General features: G+C 43.9%; 1 protein-coding gene across 1 annotated transcript in view; it reads left to right on the top strand.

Moving 5' to 3' along the window:
- Window positions 1-19,784, top strand: part of LOC124555895 (RNA-binding protein with serine-rich domain 1-like) — an 89,225-nt gene that overhangs the window by 36,669 nt on the left and 32,772 nt on the right. Inside the window, exon 3 of the mRNA XM_047129954.1 lies at window positions 7,262-7,385. Coding sequence (XP_046985910.1) covers window positions 7,262-7,385 — 124 coding nt within the window. The remainder of the gene's footprint in view (window positions 1-7,261; window positions 7,386-19,784) is intronic.

Below are 19,784 nucleotides of genomic sequence, written 5' to 3' on the forward strand. Positions count from 1 at the left end.
GCCCTGCTTAACCTTTGGAATTACCCCTAAAGGACTTACCTTAAAAGTTCCCATCTCTGGGTGCAATTCCTCCTTCCACCAGTCTCTCCTGGACTTCCAGAACCTTCAATCCTTAGCCCTCACCCAACTTGTCCTGAATCTCTACACTACTTTATGTACCCACCACTCCCAACAGCTCCTATCTCTCTTCAAAGTCCTCCACCTCTCAAACCCTTGAAACCTTGCTTGGAGAACACACTCAGGAACATCGTCCTAGAAGCCAGCTGCAAACTTGAGTTCCATGCTGCACACCACCTGAAAAAACTATCCACAGTGCTAGTGCAACACCTAAGAAGTGGGATCCCTCTCCCTATCCCTCACAAACACCATCCACAACAGAACCTTCAACAAATCCCCCTCATAGCCAACAAACCTAGCCTAGCCACCCTGCTCAATCTCCCCATCCCAGCACATACCCCACACAGACCAAATCTCAACTATAACCACAGTGAAATGCCACATATCACCAGTCCCAATTCAGTTCTAAACCTCTCATCCAGATCCCTCTCTCCTCCAGAGACATCTGTTCTATCAAAAGGCTTAACCTTTAGCCCCACGCCTAAATTCAACCACACTGCCCTGGTTAAAGATCTCCTCTCATTCACCTGGAACCTCAACTGGAAATATCACTTCACTACCCAAACACAGACCCCAAATACTAGACCCAGTGTTGAACCCTGTCTAGAACAGTTCCGACCGCCTTCTCAAAGGGATCCTCCTCCCCTCCCCCAAAACCATCGCTTGCAGACATTTCAGGAGTTCCTCACATCCAGTGTTGCCTCCCAGTCCTTCTTGAAGAACATCCTGACAACCCCCAACATCACCCCAACTGAATCCCATGCCATTAAGGAGCTGAAAACAGACCGCTCTATTGTCATCCTCCTGGCGGATAAAGGCTCCACAATTGTGGTACTTGACCGTGTGGAGTATGTGGCAGAAGGACTGTGTCAACTCTCTGACACCTCAACCTACAAAGCTGTTACCAAGGATCCCATTCCCTCCATCCAGACTGAACTGCAGAAAATCCTAAAAATCCAAGGTCCCTCTCAAGGCCTCACAACGGCTTCCATAGACTTACTCACTCCAACTGAGCCACGTACCCCTACCTTCTACCTATTACCCAAAATCCACAAAGAGAACCATCCTGGCCGTCCCATTGTAGCAGGCTTCAAAGCCCCAACAGAATGTATCTCAGCTCTGGTAGACCAACACCTCCAACCTATCACCCGCAGACTCCCATCCTACATCAAAGACACAAACCACTTCCTAGAATGCCTCAAATCCATTCCCACTCCTCTCCCACCTGAAACCTTTCTTGTCACCATAGATGCTACATCCCTTTACGCAAACATCCCACATACCCATGGTCTCTCTGCCCTTGAGCACAACCTCTCCCAACGCCCACCCGAAGATCTTCCAAAAACCTCGTTCCTTATCACACTTACCAACTTGATCCTCACCCATAATTACTTCACTTTTGAAGGCCAGACCTACAAACAAATCAGGGGAATGTCCATGGGAACCAGGATGGCTCCGTCCTATGCCAACCTCTTCATGGACCGCATGGAGGAGACTTTCCTGAAGACCCAACAGCTGCTTCCCCTGGCCTGGTATAGGTTTATAGATGACATCTTTGTGGTCTGGACTCATGGTGAAGAAACACTCCTTAATTTCCTCCATAACCTCACCACCTTTTCGAATCTGAATTTCACCTGGTCCTTCTCCAAAACCCAAGCCACCTTCCTGGATGTTGACCTTCATCTTGTTGAAGCTCACATCCACACCTCTGTCCATATCAAACCCACAAACAAGCAACAGTACCTTCACTTTGATAGCTGCCATCCATTCCACATCAAAAGCTCCCTTCCCTACAGCCTAGGTATTCGTGGCAAACGTATCTGCTCCAGTGACGAATCCCTCAAAAATTACACCAATCTCTTTGTTAGTATTTTTAAGATCTGGCAGAGGGGTCTGATGGGCCCAGGTTTTGGACAACAATGACATTTTTTACTATCAGTATCTGTAGCTACATGATCCATAGATGAGGAAGATCCTTTCGTTATTCTAGTTGGAAAATTAACAAGGGCAGATATTCCATAACAGCTTAGAATATTCACCTATACACTCCTGGAAATTGAAATAAGAACACTGTGAATTCATTGTACCAGGAAGGGGAAACTTTATTGACACATTCCTGGGGTCAGATACATCACATGATCACACTGACAGAACCACAGGCAAATAGACACAGGCAACAGAGCATGCACAATGTCGGCACTAGTACAGTGTATATCCACCTTTCGCAGCAATGCAGGCTGCTATTCTCCCATGGAGACGATCGTAGAGATGCTGGATGTAGTCCTGTGGAACGGCTTGCCATGCCATTTCCACCTGGCGCCTCAGTTGGACCAGCGTTCGTGCTGGATGTGCAGACCGCGTGAGACGACGCTTCATCCAGTCCCAAACATGCTCAATGGGGGACAGATCCGGAGATCTTGCTGGCCAGGGTAGTTGACTTACACCTTCTAGAGCACATTGGGTGGCACGGGATACATGCGGATGTGCATTGTCCTGTTGGAACAGCAAGTTCCCTTGCCGGTCTAGGAATGGTAGAACGATGGGTTCGATGACGGTTTGGATGTACCGTGCACTATTCAGTGTCCCCTCGACGATCACCAGTGGTGTATGGCCAGTGTAGGAGATCGCTCCCCACACCATGATGCTGGGTGTTTGCCCTGTGTGCCTCGGTCGAATGCAGTCCTGATTGTGGCGCTCACCTGCACGGCGCCAAACACGCATACGACCATCATTGGCACCAAGGCAGAAGCGACTCTCATCGCTGAAGACGACACGTCTCCATTCGTCCCTCCATTCACGCCTGTCGCGACACCACTGGAGGCGGGCTGCACGATGTTGGGGCGTGAGCGGAAGACGGCCTAACGGTGTGCGGGACCGTAGCCCAGCTTCATGGAGACGGTTGCGAATGGTCCTCGCTGATACCCCAGGAGCAACAGTGTCCCTAATTTGCTGGGAAGTGGCGGTGCGGTCCCCTACGGCACTGCGTAGGATCCTACGGTCTTGGCGTGCATCCGTGTGTCGCTGCGGTCCGGTCCCAGGTCGACGGGCATGTGCACCTTCCGCCGACCACTGGCGACAACATCGATGTACTGTGGAGATCTCACGCCCCACGTGTTGAGCAATTCGGCGGTACGTCCATCCGGCCTCCCGCATGCCCACTATATGCCCTCGCTCAAAGTCCGTCAACTGCACATACGGTTCACGTCCACGCTGTCGCGGTATGCTACCAGTGTTAAAGACTGCGATGGAGCTCCGTATGCCACGGCAAACTGGCTGACACTGACGGCGACGGTGCACAAATGCTGCGTAGCTAGCGCCATTCAACGGCCAACACCGCGGTTCCTGGTGTGTCCGCTGTGCCGTGCGTGTGATCATTGCTTGTACAGCCCTCTCACAGTGTCCGGAGCAAGTATGGTGGGTCTGACACACCGGTGTCAATGTGTTCTTTTTTCCATTTCCAGGAGTGTGTGTTGCTAGCCTTATCAGGCTTCATCATATTAATGTTTAAGTCACCACAGATAATTACATTTGCTTTTGGTCCAGGAACCTTGTCTAAGCTTTGATTCAGTTTTGAGAAGAATATATCAATGTCTCCACTGGGAGAGCAGTACACACAAAATATGACTAATTTTTTTGCTGTGCCAGGTCCTATTATTTCAACAGCGGAAAGTTCAAAATGTTTGTCCTCACCTAGATCTAAAATATCATATCTAACTTTAAATGACGTACCTTTTTTTACATAGATACATGAACCTCCACAATTCATTGAGATTCTGCTATAGGAACATGCGAGGTCGTGTGAGGCTAATCCAATGTGTTCAATTTCCTTCCCTTTGCACAAGTGTTCGGTGATACACAAAATTTGGCTATCAAAAGTTTCCAATTCTATTTCTAGCTGTTGTGCTTTGTTCTTTATGGCTTGAATGTTTTGGTGAAACACTGTTAGGCATTTGTTTTCACTTATCTTGGTGGCGTCCTTCCCTTTAGACCTGATGCTAAAAAATCCTTTAGATGAGCTGGTGGCACGGTTATTCTTCAGTTGACGACAGTGGAGGTGAGTCGGTTGCACGTTAGACTTGGAAGTTGGCGTATCTGAAGGTATCTGCCTTATGTTAGTCTTGTAACTGAGGCCGGGTACCAAAAATCCTGCAGAGTTGTAAGTTTCCTGGTTCTTGTGCTTCTTCTGTTTGCTTATGTTACTGCTGATGATGGTGAAGCTGGTGAAAAGTCTTTCACTGTTGAAGACTGAGGAGGGGCCAATACTGATGAAAGGTCGTTGGCTGCTGGCACATCAGGCGTTTTTTTCTTGTTAATGATGCAGTTGTGTAGTATGTAGCTGCTTCTGCTGAAGCTGCTTTGGAAACTTCTGTCCTAGTTGAATCATTTATTTCAGCTGCTTTTGAGGAAAGTGGAGATTCTAGTGCTGGACCTGTTGTCAGTGATTCAGTTTCATTTTCTTGTTGGAAATTTTCAGTTGCTGTGTTTGGTGGTGGAAGGGGTGTGGTCATGCTATTCTTGTCCTTAACTGCCTTCACTGCATTAAGGATTTCTCGACTAATGAATGATTTTCCGATTTTATTTCTGTGAAGCCCATGCCTGGTAAAATGACTTCTCTCTGTAGATGGTATGTCCACATATGTGGCATTTGGGAGGCTTCGGCAGATTTTATCAAATTTCCTATTAGTAACTGTGATTTCTTTGTTGACACAGGATTGTTCTATAAGATCATGTCTTTGTGGGATACTGGCAATGTTGAAGTTAACATCTGTAATTTTCTGTAATGTACTTCTTAGAGCTCTTGTGGCGAGTTTGCCCTCATTCCTATAAACATCATTAGCATCTCCTATTATGAACCGGCAGTATACCAGTGGACTGTTCGAGCAGAAATAAAGATGTACACTCACTGGGTAGCTAACCTGATCTTACCTGTCAGTTCTGAGAAGTTACAAGTAAAATAAACATGTCTGCTTACTGCCATGATACCATGGTCTTCAGTTTCCTCTGCTATTGTGGACAACAATGTATCTGGTGTTCCCTGATCACTCAGGAACTTTATTTTTCAAAGTACCATATGTTTTTTTATATCAATATCTTTAAAGCTTTGTAGTCATCTTCAGTATATTGCGCAAACTGTTAACAATGATCTCACACAGTCAATATTATTGTGCAGTACTCAGTATTGCATAATAAATATTGAGCATGTGAACCCCCTTTACATATGTGGGGTGCAGATGTATTCATGAAGGTAACTGTATGACAATGTGTTCAGTATTATTTTGTGAGAATGTTTGTCAATACCATCAATAGCAAGCACAGTTTTCTCAATTGATACTAGGCAAATGAAATTACTGTATGATCAGGGTGTTTCATGTTATTGGGATTAGGTTATTTTTAAATGACTCTACAACAATTGTATTAGAATTTAGTGGATGATTGAAACATCTGATCATTAATCTATACCAACAAATGCTATTTAGTCTTATCCATACGATACTGCAGTCAGATTTATTTTCGGCTTGGTAGACCTAATGTTTGCACTTCACCACTAGAGTAACTTTTTTTAGCATGTAGTGCATGCTTAACTTATTCAGTATAACTTGGCTAGTCTGTACTCTGTGGCACAGGTTTATGATTCTACAGCTGAGCTTTGTAGAGAACCAACCATCTTTGGCTTAGATGCTCCCAAATGAGTCCCCCGAACTATGGTGAAAGTCTATAGCTGTGCTGACACTGCGTGATTTATGCTAGCTATCATCACAACTTATGGCAGTCTCCAGAAAGTGCCAAGAATGGTCACATGCCCTAGGATGTCATTAGTATTAATGTGGGCAATGATTCATAGCTGACTGTAACATGTTCTCTCAGCTGCTTCTGGGAAGGCCCATTCCCTCTGGTGGACTATTCAGCCTGAGGTACTCACCAAGAACACATTTGATTCATTCTCCTCCTGTGTTATTACTCTAAGATGGGCCATTATGTGCCTAACAATTGAACTACCAACAAATAACAGCCCCGTCTGTCTCTTCTGTGACCGTCCACATCTTGACAGAAGAAAGACTGTTGTCTGACTGTCAGAGGCAAGTCTTGCTGGATCTGTCTCGTATCAAATGAAGGTTGTCCCTAGAACTTATCCATTACATATATGGAGCTGTCCTTATGGGCATTTGCAGCTTACAATATTCTCCATGAAATTGTCACAAATGCTTGCTAAACTGGGCTAAGCTGGCAACAAGAATAAATGGTAAATTCATTGGTCAATTTGTGCCAACAAGGGACCAGTCCTACAACTCCATCACTGGTACAGTTGCTTATTAAGCTAGTATGCAATTGCCAACACAGCTCCCAGATTACAGCTAACTCCTCCAGCAAGACACCATAATGGGTCATAAGCTATAGCCATATCTACTAATGAAAGCTATATATGAATCTACCTAACTGCACTGTACAAAATTGCAGCTGTGGCTAATGCAAGTTATGTTGCTAACTAGGGCTGATGCCTAAGGAGCTGGCATTGCTGTGTCATATATATACTTGCTGTCCAAAAGTTGACAATTCTCTATGCAGCAATAGCAGCAACTGATGTTGATGGTGGTGATGAAGATGAATGATTGTTGTCATTATCATCATCGTCTCTTTTTCTGGTTTCCTTTTATCTCTATTTCTTTTTTTCCTTTGGTGATTGATTTCTTTCTTCTAATGTCTTTCTTCATCCCATCACACTATATATACCCTTCTTTTCCTCCCCCTTCATTGTTGTTGTTATCACAGTAATCATCTCTAGTAATTGTTGCTGTTTATAATGGTTCAATTCCTTCTTTTTTTTTCATGTTTTTCATTCTGAATTCCTTTTAGATCATAAATTGTTATTAGATCAGCACTACTTATGTGATTATGAATGAAACACATGTAACACTGGGGAATTATTCTATACTATTTATTATTTGTAATACAGACTGATGATGGATAAAAACTGGCTCGTGTAACAAATAATAAATATTATAGAATATTACACCAGCGTTGTGTGCATTTATTCATACTGCATAATATATTCTATCACGAACTGCCAGAACAGTCAATCAATGTATTTATGTGATTGATTGTAAATTATGTAATTCATTTGTGAATTGTATTTTAAAATTTGCAGGGCAGATAGATGGCCAGGAGATAACAGCTGCTCTGGTGCTGATGCCACCCAAACCAAGACCATCTCTACCTCGCCCCCGTCCTCCCCGCAGACCTGTGCATTGTTGGTCTCGATCACCACCCAGGTGAACAGTAAACAGTGAAATAATATATATATAAAGTACTGAAATATTGTAATTCTTCTCTGAAAGTGTTCTTGTTTGCAGACATTTACTATTTATAATTACTGTAAAAGTGCCAGAAATCACAGCTGTAGGTTTTAATCTGATGGAATATTTCCATGAAAAACATGTCTTCCCTTTCTGTTTATTTTCTTTTCTTCCTCTTCCTCCTATGCATATTGATTTTTTTCTTCATCCCCTCTCACTATGCTGGGTCTCTTTCCTAAGAGCCATAAGGTGCATTTTCTCTGGTGTTTCAGCAATATTTGCAGTTTTGTTTTTGGACTGCATAACTGAAGTCAGCCCATACAATTACTGCCTGTCACGTCTTTCATGCAGTGATCAGTAACAACACAAAGTGTCAGTTTGTTTCCTGTTACAAATGAAATTATTTTTAAATTGCAATTTTATGAGCCTCTTCAATACATCACTCCCAAATACTTGTTATATCAGTATCTATTAACAGGTATAAGTTCATTGTCATATGGAATAATTTTCTGGGGCAATGTCATACTTAGAAACAAAGTATTCATTGCACAGAAATGTGTTGCAAGGATATCATCTGGTTTCCATCTTGAACTTCATGTAGGCAACTATTAAAAAATTAGACGTACAAATGAAGATTTCGTAATGCATTTACTTTCTTCTGTTTTTTGTGAAGACTTAGGCACAGTTCAAAATTAATAGTAGCATTCATAAATATAACACTGAGAATGAAAACAGTCTACGCTATCCACAACTCTTGCACAGAAAGTGTCAAAGTATGCAACTACTAACAGATTGGATCATTTCTCTTGTGATTTAAAATTGCTGGCAGATAGTATAAGTTTCAGAAACAAACTGAAATCATTTCCCCTTGACAACTGAATCTATTCCATAGATAAATTTCTGAGAAGCTAGTATGTATGTAATGCCAAATTTATTGTAGACTAGCTGAATACTTGGCACTAACCGGTTATGTGTTTATTCCAGTCTTCAGTTAGTCCATCTCCCTCTTCCTCCTCTCTCTGTCCACCTCAACCCCCCCCCCCCCCCACACACACCCTGCACTCCCTGTCCATCTCCTCCTGCCCATTTCTGTCCATCTGCTTCTCCCTCACCTGTCTAATTCCTTCTCTCCCTTCTAATTCTAATTCCATCACCTCCTTCCCCCTCTCTCTGTCTGTCTCCTCCTTTCCTCTCTCTCTGTCTATCTTGTTCTTCCCCCTCTCTCTGCCCATCTCCTCCTCTCTCATTCTTTCCCCATTTTATCACCCTCAGCACAATAGGAGGTTGGTGATTCTTACCCCCATAGTACTGGTGATTCTTACCACCATAGTATTTCTTTCCAGATCGGAACTAGTATGTGTACTGTATTGGGCTGAAATCGTTCAAGGGATTTAGGATCAGCTTTTTATCCATGGTTTTGCCCACTTACACATATACTTCATATACACTTAACATATTTTAGACATATTTCACATGTATCTCTAACAAATTTCACCCTGTATTTTGCACATCTCAATGTTTATAAAGTCGTATCTCATGAACTATGTGCTGTACAATTACATCATTTTGCAGGTACATCCAGCAGCATATGTGCCTACTGTATGTAAAATTCATTGTGAATAGAGTTTCATAGCACACAAGTAATAAATTTAAATGTAATGCATGATGCAGCAGGTTATCACACATTTTATGACCTCATATCACGTGAACTGTGTGTCGTACAATTTTTTTTTTTTTTTTTCTAGCTACATTCAGCAGCAAATGTGGATACTGTTTGCAAAATGTGTTGTCAATAGAATTAGTAGTAGGTCAGAAATAAATTAAAATGTCATGCATGATGCTGCAATTTTACAGCATGAACACCAAAAACATAGTAAGTAAAAAACTTTTTTTGTTTTATTACTATGCGGAGATTGTCAGTGAGAAAAGGTTTCATAAAGATTTGAAATTATGCATAAAGTTTGCTGGAAGTCACTAAGTGCTCTTATTCTCAAATACTGGATGAATAAAGTAAGGGCATTTGCCCATGGTAGGCTACACTGCTTTTACATTCCACTCTCATCCTTTTGACAGGTAGGTCATTCTTATCCCCACAGCAATTCTTTACAGACAATAAGTGATATGTGTATCAATTGAAACTGGTCCAGTGGTTTAGGAGAAGATGTGGAACATACACTGATAAGCTAAAACATTATGACCACTGCCCACCGCAGTGTTTGGATGTTGCCTGGTGGCATTGCAGGCATGTGACACGGTAACAAAAGTATGTAAGCAGAGCAGATGCAGATGGGGGCTCACCCTAGCGAAGATGTGGGCTGCAAATGGAAAAACACATTGAGATGAGTGACTTTGACAAAGGGCAGATTATTATTACACAGAGCCTGTGAACGAGTATCTTAAAAACAGTGATGCTGGTCGAATATTCAAATGCTACTTTTGTGAGCATCTATGGAAAGAGATAGAAGGAGAGTGATATTATCACTAGGCACTAAATGGTTGGACATCCATGACTCTTCACAGAACATGGGGTTTGGAAGCTTGTCTGCTCTGTAAAATGCTGATCTGAGGCATCTTCGCTGAAAGAGCACAACGCTGGTGCTGGTGCAAGTGTCTTAGAGCACATCATTCATCGTACGTTGTTGAACATGGAGCTCCACAGCTGAGCACCCCTACATGTCCACATGTTGACCCAATGACATTGTAAATTACATTTGGAGTGAGCACGGGAATATGAGGATTTGACCGTTGATCAGTGGAAGCATGGTAGGTAATCGAAGACATGTTGACAGCTGTGAACCACCTGCATCCCTTCATGTTTGATATCTACCCTGATGGCTATGTCATTTTACAGCAGTATAATTGTCCATGTCTTGGAGCCAGAACCATGCTACAGCAGTTTAAGGTGCATTATAGTGCACTCACGTTGATATCTTGGTGACCAAATTCACCCTATGTAAATCCTATGGAACCCACTGCGCTGCTATTGAGTGCCTTCACCATGTACGCAAATCAGTGGCCCATTATTTATGTGAAATACATGACCTTCATGTAGACAGCCAATGTCATATACGTCATAAACTTATCAACAAGCTGTCTGACCCGTGATTTGCAGAATCGGTGATGTTTTTCATTCCAAAGCAGGACAGACGGTCTGTTAAGCAGGTGCTCATAATATTTTGGCTCATCAATGTATGCAGAAACATAAATACACATACATATACATCCATTTTTATAATACGTATGGATTAAGTTTAAAAAATCACGTGAATGGCTATCATTTCGCAATGTTTTGACAGAGAAAACAAGTATTAATTTTACAGCTACTGGCACTTCCTTTATCATTGTGAACTATCATGAGTATAATCCATGGAACATACAAAAGTTAAACTAAACTCTTGATGGGATTGGTGATAGCAGCCAACCAATTGCAGAGTTTGATTTTTATTAACCTTTTAGCATACTTTAAACAACTATAAGTTTGTCTTCTTCACAAGGAAAGTTGACCTATTGAACATATTATAATAAAATGGTTGGAGATATCAACCAGAAAAGGAACCAAACCAGATAAACAATAATTGCAAAAAGTTTTAGATGAGCATACTCACTTGTAAATTCTCATACTAACATAAATGGATGTTGAAGCCATGAGGATCTTATCTAGTACAATGTGCATGTTACCAACAAATATTAGTAGTTAAAATGCATAAATGAAGGTAGTAGCCCAATGCTGTAGGGCTTTGTTGTAAAACTTTAACCATATGACTTTTCAAACGACTCCCTCCATTGTGAGAGAACAGATGCCCCTGCTCTGCTTCTTGATCCTTGTTCCTGTTCTGTGCAGCTATGCATTCTCTACTCTCCACCAACCAAACCTATGCCACTAACGGCTACACGACACCATCAGTAGTCATGACATAACATTAACACATATGACACTGCCTTCAGAAAACATTTTATGGCACAAACAAGGCTCGTACCAAGAGCTGAATAACTAAGATTGCAGGTAGAGGCAGTGGTAGGTGGTGCTTACTGCGTGAACGAATGTGCGCATAGCTGCACTGAGCGGCTAATGCCTGGTTCAGCAGACAAAAATGGTGAATAACTAAAATTAAAACAGAATGAAATTAATGAAAATAGGAAAAAGGAGGGATGGTGTGCTAGGGAAAGGGCAGGGAGGTCCAATTTTCCTTCTGAAGAAAACAAATTTGTGTTTGTCAGACCCATGGTAAAGGGTTAATAAATCTTAAATTCTTCTACCGGTTGGCTGTTATTTTCCAGCGCTATCAACTTTTTATGTGAACTCTTGCTGAAGAGCAGCCATGATTAAAAATTTTAAACTAAACTCTCATGTCCTGTGTGCAAAGTTGTCCCTCCCTCCATTGTGAGAGATTAGATCCCCCTGCTCTGATCTTGATCCTTGTTTCTGGTCTGTGCAACTATGCATTGTTTACTCTCCACCAGCCATCCCTATACCAATAACATTGGCTACATGACACCATCAGTAGTATCTGTGCATTTCTAAACCCTTGTGCTATGAAGAAGTTAATTTTAGAAGCCTAAGCAGCCGAAACTGCTCTTCACATGACTTGGCCACATAGCGCTTCATCTCAAAGATGAATGTGTTCCTGTACCCCTATAATTGATTTGATTGTTTAGTATGTATAATTTTTTAAGCAAACTGAAGATGTTAATGAAGGCATTTGAAATGCTATTACCTGCTTTAGTGTAACAGTATGCACATGTGATGTAGCTAATTTTTGCAAGGTCGAAGAGTACGACATAGAGTCTCAGCTGGGTAATATACAAAGCAAGCACTGACATTCACACACTTGTCTTTTAACCATGAATAGGAAGAACTGATTGCACCCAACTACTAGTGCTGCCAACAAGGGAAGGAGATCTGTGTTTTTTATATTGCTTTTGACAGTGATAATGCTAATGCAGAGGAGTTACTGACTGTCTTTGTGAACAATGTGCAATTCGTTCTTCATATGGAATATACAAGACAAAACAGAAAAATTAAAGTATAGTAACAATCTAATCTCTGTAATGAAACTGCTGTACCTTATTTGTGCATATAATAATGTGAAACTAAAAGTACTACGAGCTGAAGATTGCTGAATCCAGCCAATTTGATGTCAAAGTGGTGGAAATCAACAGCTTTGGAAAATTTTTTGGCAATTGAGTGCTCGCTGGACCTGTTTGGGCACATTTATTTCAAGGGGTTGCAGTGAGTGAAATTCGGAGAAATTGTACAGAAAGTATGTTTATGTTAACCCCTCAAGCTTGGAACCTGAGTGTGTACCTGCAGTAGCCACCAGAAAGATCACGGGAGGCGCACATTGGCACGGCGCGTAGTTGCCACAAGTAGAGTCCCGTCCACCAGAGGGCACGCGAGGATTTGGACGCGACCTCTGCCGGCGTAACAACAACAACAACTCAGGCAGCATGGGCCGTGCCCAGTCAGTTAACATCGGGAATGCCTAGGACACAGTCCCGGTCTACGCTAAGTGAAGTGCGACGTAAACGTGAACAGTGTTACTACGCAATTGGTGACTAGTAGGGTCGTTCTTTCACATGTTGTGTCGTTGTTCCAGTTTCGCAGCTTTTCCCGGCATGGAGATTTAGTGCGGGTTTTGGTTGAGCAGCAGATGGAGCTCATGGCCACCATGAAACAAGTGCTTCCAGCGTTGCTCTCCATGCAGTCTGCTCCAGCGCCATTCCCTCCTCCCTTTCCCCCATATGACGAGACGGCCGAGGATTGGGACGCATATGAACATCGCCTTCGGCAGCATTTACAGGCGTTTCATGTTGCCAATGCGGAGGTATGTCATGCTCTCTTCTTGTCTTGGATATCTCCCTCGCTGTATCAAGTTTTGCGGCAGCTAGCGCCATTGCAGGAGCCCTCGTCCTTGTCTTCTGACGCATTGTGTTCATTGCTGTCTTCATATTATCGCCGCCACACGCATGTTGTGGCGGTTAGGGTTGAGTTCTATCAATGTAAGAAACGGCCCCATCAGTCTTACCGGGCGTGGGCTGCTACCCTGCACGGTCTTAGTCGCAAGTGTCATTTTGTCACGGAGCAGTCGCAAGAGACGTATGCCCACGTTATGGTACGCGACGTCATTGTTCGTTTGGCCCCTGATAGGGAGGTCCGGCAACGGGCCCTGCAGTTGGAAGACCCTTCCCTCGAGGAAGTCCTGTCCATTGCTCAATCGTATGAAGTCTCTCACGCTGCAGGTCAACAGCTGGAAGTGTGGTGTGACGTCACAGTGGTTCAGGGCCGCGCGTCCGCGTCCACTGTGTCTGGGGTGGACGACATGCGAGCGGTACAATCCGGCCGTTACGGCCGCTCCCGCACGGCGCGTAAACAGAATTCCGGCTGCCGGCCCCTGTTGCTGTCGTGTGCGTCGTGCTATATACATCATGATCGGTCAGAGTGCCCCCAGCTTTGGGCCGTTTGTCGCAAATGTAATAAAAAAGGTCACATTGCTAAAGTTTGCTGCTCAGCCTCAAAAGAATCGAAGGAAGCAGGTACAGAGGACATGGACGTTGACATTCAGGAAGTTTCATCGGGCCAGGCTCCCGACGCATCGGCACGCAAACTCTTTATCGAGGTGTCAGTTCGGTCGCGCCGGTTACAACTGCAAGTAGATACGGGCGCGGCAGTTTCGTTGTTGAATGCACAAACTTATTCCGACCTTGGATCGCCCCCGTTGGCGCCAGTTTACCGGCGTCTACGCGGTTATGGTAAACAGTTCATTCCCCTAATGGGTCAGTTCACTACCGACGTGACTTACAAATCAGTCACTCGGCCTATTACTTTTATTGTTGTCAGTGATGCGAGCTCCGCTAACCTTTTTGGCCTGGATGCCTTTCAAGGTTTCAGTTTTTCTATCGCTGACACCATACAGTTGGTCTCTGAAGACGTTCCCTATCAATCATTGGAATCTTTGATCTTCGACTTTCCAGATATCTTTGAGGAGGGCCTGGGGCATGTTTCAGATTTTGAAGCTCACTTAACGTTGAAGGCGTCGGCTCGCCTGCGTTTTCTACGCGTGAGGCAGATCCCCTTGGCTCTCCGCCCTCAGGTAAAGGAAGAGCTAGACCGGCTGACAGCCCTAGGGGTCGTTCTTCTCATAGCCCGCCCCCTGTACTGCCTTCTGCGCAAGGGTTTTCCTTTTGATTGGTCGCCTGCATGAGAGCGAGCGTTCACCTTGTTGAAGGGCCTCCTCACGTCAGCGCTTTGTTTGGCTACTTTTGACCCCCATAAGCCGTTGGTCCTGGCTACAGATGCTTCGTAGTATAGGGGGGGTGGGGGGGGGGGGGGGGGTCCTGGCCCATCGCAACGCAGATGGTTCCGAGCAACCACTGGCGTTTGCGTCTAAAGCTCTTAGTCCCGCACAGGCCCATTACTCCCAGGTGGAAAAAGAGGCTTTAGCCATTGTCTACACTGTTACCAAGTTTCACCCTTTCTTATATTGCACGAAGTTTCAGTTAATCACTGACCATAAGCCGTTAATATAGTTATTTGGCCCCGCCTCTCAGATTTCGGATAGGGCGGCCCACAGACTACAGTGCTGGGCCTTGTTCCTCTCTAAGTACCATTATGACATTCATTTTCGCCGTACCGGACAGCATGCCAACGCCGACGCTCTTTCCCGTCTTCCGGTGGGCCTGGATCCTATGTTCGATTGAGAGGAGATTATGTGTTTTCATTTGGATGTGGCGTGCCGCCAAGCAGTTGATGGCTTCCCGATCACTAGTTCTCGAGTCGCCAGGGAAACGGCAGCCGACCCGGTTCTCCGGCAAGTAGTTCACCTCATTCAGCAGGGGTGGTCATCCCGCCCTCCAGGCCGGGCCTCGGACCCTCTTCGTAATTATTTTGTTTTACGAGAGCGCCTCTCGGTCTTGGAAGGAGTTCTCCTTCTGACTACCAATGATACAAGTCCTCGCGTGGTTGTTCCTGCAAGTTTACGAAGGGAGGTCCTCATGTTATTACATGCGGGGCACTGGGGTGTTTCCCGTACTAAAACCTTGGCTCGCAGACATGTGTACTGGCCTGGTGTTGACAGGGAAATTGAGCACTTGGTGGCCGCCTGTTCCCAGTGTGCAAGCCAACAGGCATCTCCCAGGGCATCTCTTCATGGCTGCTGGCAACCCAAGCATGGGAACGTGTTCACATTGATTTTGTGGGCCCATTTCTCAATGGCTTTTGGCTCATTGTCATTGATGCTTATTCCTGATTCCCATATGTGGTTCACTGCTCCTCAACCACTTCAGAAGTTGCAATCCAGGCACTCGCAAAAATCTTTTCTGTGGAAGGTCTGCCAATCACCCTGGTCTCGGACAATGGACTGCAGTTTATTTCGCAGACCTTCCAGGATTTTTGTAGGCGCTTCGGTATTCGGCACGTTTTATCTCCCCCCTTCCATCCACAATTGAATGGGGAAGCTGAGCGCATGGTGCACACATTTAAGACGCAGATGAAAAAGTATGTGCACGAATTTCCTGCGGAGGAGGCATTGACGTTTTTCCTGACGGCATACCAGACCACACCGATGGGAGAACGCAGCCCCGCAGAGCTCCTCCATGGGCGCCAACCTAGGACTCTGCTGCACCTCCTCCGGCCTGGTCCTCGCCAGTCTTCGCACAACGGAGTACCTGGCTTTCCACTGGGTATGTCGGTCTGGGCACGTGGGTTTGGTCGCAGTCCACGTTGGATACCAGCGGTGGTCTTGCGCCGGAATGGCCGCCGGCTCTATACCTTGCAGGCGGGAGACCGGGTGGTACGTCGTCACCAATATCAGCTACGTCCACGTTTGGGCACCCACCCTCCGACCTCTCGGACACCGGCTTCCCCATTGCCGGCACCCGTGTTGGTTTCTCAGGGGACGTTACCGCCTCTCCCCGCTGTGCCGCATTGTGATGGTTCTCAGCCTTGGCAGCCCCCAGTAGCTCCAGCACCGGCATCGCCATAATTCGAGATGCCTCAGCGAGAGCCAGCCCCCCTCGCAGGCCCGGTTTCTCAGGAGGCTGGTTCACCTGTGGTTGTCCCTTCCCCATCGTCCCCGCCCCTGGCTCTTGCCCCTCCCGAAGTGGAACAGGATCCGGAGTTCGACAGCTTGTCGCCCGTTCTGTCCCGAGCCCCGGTGGTGGGATGACGGGGGCCTCTTCATGTGGGTCACTTCCAGCCGTATTCGAAGGTTCCGGCTCGAGGGTTGGCAGATCCCCTCGACTCCGGCCTTCCAATGGATGTGGAGGTCATCGCTCCTGTCCGACGGTCCACCTTCCGATGCAGTGGATCACAGTGGCTTCACCCCCCAAAGGAGGAGGAGTGCAGTAGCCACCAGAAAGATCACGGGAGGCGCACATCGGCACGGCACGTCACGGACGGTAGTTGCCGCAAATAGAGTCCCGTCCACCAGAGGGCACGCGAGAATTTGGACGCGACCTCTGCCGGCGTAACAACAACAACAACAACTCAGGCAGCATGGGCCATGCCCAGTCAGTTAACATCAGGCATGCCTAGGACACAGTCCCGGTCTACGCTAAGTGAAGTGTGACGTAAACGTGAACAGTGTTACTACAGTACTCATGCTCTGTGAGTGTCCCCACTGGTGATATCCTGACCATGTACTTGTCAGATGCCATTTTGCAGGTAAAACTGCATTGCTCTGCCATCCGTTAACAATGATCAATATTCTTTCACCAGCTAACTGTAGAAATATCTCTGCTGACTGACCTTTAAGATCTTTGCTTGGAACCAATGAATGACTACTAACAGTGTAAATGACAGGGGAAATGATATAGGTATTGATGATGACAATACTATTATGTTTTGCAGCAGACACTCAAAACAAATTAAGAAGAAATGTTCGATAGTGAGAAAGAGATCAAACAAGTTTTATCAATGAAAAGCATATGGTATGAAGAAGACTGGAAGTAGTAAGAAGTTGACAGGTCTCATGTGCCTTTAAAAACACCATTTGTTCATAAATGTGGTCCTGTGAAACAGGTAAATTCTGCAGCTGAAGCATTCAAGCCACATTTTCGTGAAATTATTCAGAAGCCATCCATAAAAATATTGTTTTAGCAAGCATCCACTTTTCAACATACCAGTTTTTTTTTACCGTTTACTATGCACCAAGACAGATTTGAACTACTTAGTAGATACTTTCATTTTATAACAATTTTGTTTCTTATTGTTTAGTTGGTTTATGCACAAAATGTTCCTCATGCAGAGACTCTTCATCACCATACCACCGAGTTTGTTAAATGATTTGAAAACTTCTGGGGTGCAATTGAAATGTTATGAGAGTTCATGATCTAATGAGTGCATGTGTGTCTGTGAGCAAGGGGATGATATTTTGAACATTTGTTGTGAACATCTATCAGTAATTTGGTTTTATTTTTTAGTTGCTTTATGGGGGCTACTCTGTTGACTTACTGCACATGTTCAAGCTTAAAAATGTTAATGCTGTGTTTGTAAATCAACTTTTTTTTAAAATAGAAGAATAATATAAAAAGGAGAGAGAATAAGAATAAACTTGAAGAAAGATGAAGAAAAACAAGTTTCCTGCAAATATTAATCTCTTTCATGTCAGGAGTTTGGCAGTTGGACATATTAATACGAAACTGGATGAGATGTTTAATTCTTTTGTTGTAATGAGAGTGTATACTGCAATGACTTTATGTGATAAATTAAAACTGTGTATCAACCCATAGCCTTGATTTTGTGTAAGCAGTGCAGTAACAATTACATCATCCAAAGACACCTCCCAGGCTGATTCAGTTTTTCACAAGCATGTGTCTGTGCTGTGCCTCACCTTTGTCTGCTTTCCTTCAGCATCTGCACTTCTTGTATTCAGCATCTTGATGTAATTTTGCATTAATGAGAAATGTGAAATGAAGGACTCAACACTGCAGTACCTAACCTGACACTTTTCCACATTTATTGACACATGTATTATTTTGATGATCAGCTTTTCTTGGATAATTTATACAGTATGTTCATAACAGGTAAGCATAGAGCAGCAACATATTTCTAATAAACCTTTTGTACACACTCCTGACAAAAACACAACATGAAGAAAAATCCAGTTAGCTGTAACCTGCACAATGATATTACGGAAATGAATGTTCATTGTGGACTGACTTTGCGCTGTTTGCATATTGGTAACTAAACAAGGTCTGCTTGGATCATTGTCCAGTACTCCTACTAATAGAAGAGTGTATGAATAATTATTGAAATGTGCTATTAGGTTTTATTTTATTACAGGAATGCTAGCAAAATTAGTAAACTTATTATTACAATGAACCAAGAAGTAATCTGGCTAGAAAATTGACAAAACTGTAGCTACTATTTTGTGAATGCTGTGGATAATCCTGCAGGGATTCCCAGTAGCTGCCAAAAATGGGGCACAGTATGACATTTTCTAGATTGAATAATTAGCAAACTAAAATGTTCTTCTAATGAATGTCGGAATTTTGTAATCAGAAAAATAAGGGCTACAAGACTAGGTGACTGAATTTTTGAAATAGCACCAGTTAAACGTAGAGCCTTCTGGAAAATGAAAAGTTAAATTATGAATAAATTTTGAAATGGAGATATTTGAAGAAAAAAATTTTTTTTACTGAAAGCAGGCACAAAATGGCATTAAGATGTGGTAATTGCAACATTCAGAGTTACTTTCTAGCTCTCTCCACATGTTTATACTGATATTCAAATTGAGAATATTTACTTACAAAAATAATTTTTAGGCAAATTAATTAGCTTCTTAGCATCAGCAATCTAGAACTCATGTTATGACCAATTAAACTTTTTGTATTTCAGCTTCAATAAAAAAATTACTGTTTTATGTAAGTATCATGTACATGTTATTGAAAATTGAGATAAAATAAAGGAAAAAATAATATTATTATGAATGGAATATGATGGAAATGGAAACGATTATATGGCGTCAGTGGCCGGGAGTTCCCAGGCGGGAAGTTCAACAACCAAGTGTAAATCTTATTGAGTGTGACGCCACATTGGGTGAGTTGCACGTTGACAACGGTGATGAAATGATGAGGACAGCATAACACCCAGTCCCTGAGGGAAGAAAATCTCCCACCCCAGCCGGGAATCGAACCCGGGTCCCCGTGTGTGGCATGGAATAAGACAGAATGGATGGTTCAAGCTTGCTCTGTTGCACTCCCCTTATCTCCTGATCTCTGTAGAAGCTCTCTCACAAAGCTCTGAGATGAAAACTTGTTAGGTAGAGGATATAATTGTAAGATTTGCTTATCCATCAACTCAGGAGAAAGAGCTTGTGACAAGTTGAAGCTTTTGGTCACTCTTGGAGCCATGTTTGGATGTTGACATTAGTAGCT

The sequence above is a fragment of the Schistocerca americana genome, chromosome X (genome assembly GCF_021461395.2).
Source record: "Schistocerca americana isolate TAMUIC-IGC-003095 chromosome X, iqSchAmer2.1, whole genome shotgun sequence".
NCBI classification, from domain to species: domain Eukaryota; kingdom Metazoa; phylum Arthropoda; class Insecta; order Orthoptera; family Acrididae; genus Schistocerca; species Schistocerca americana.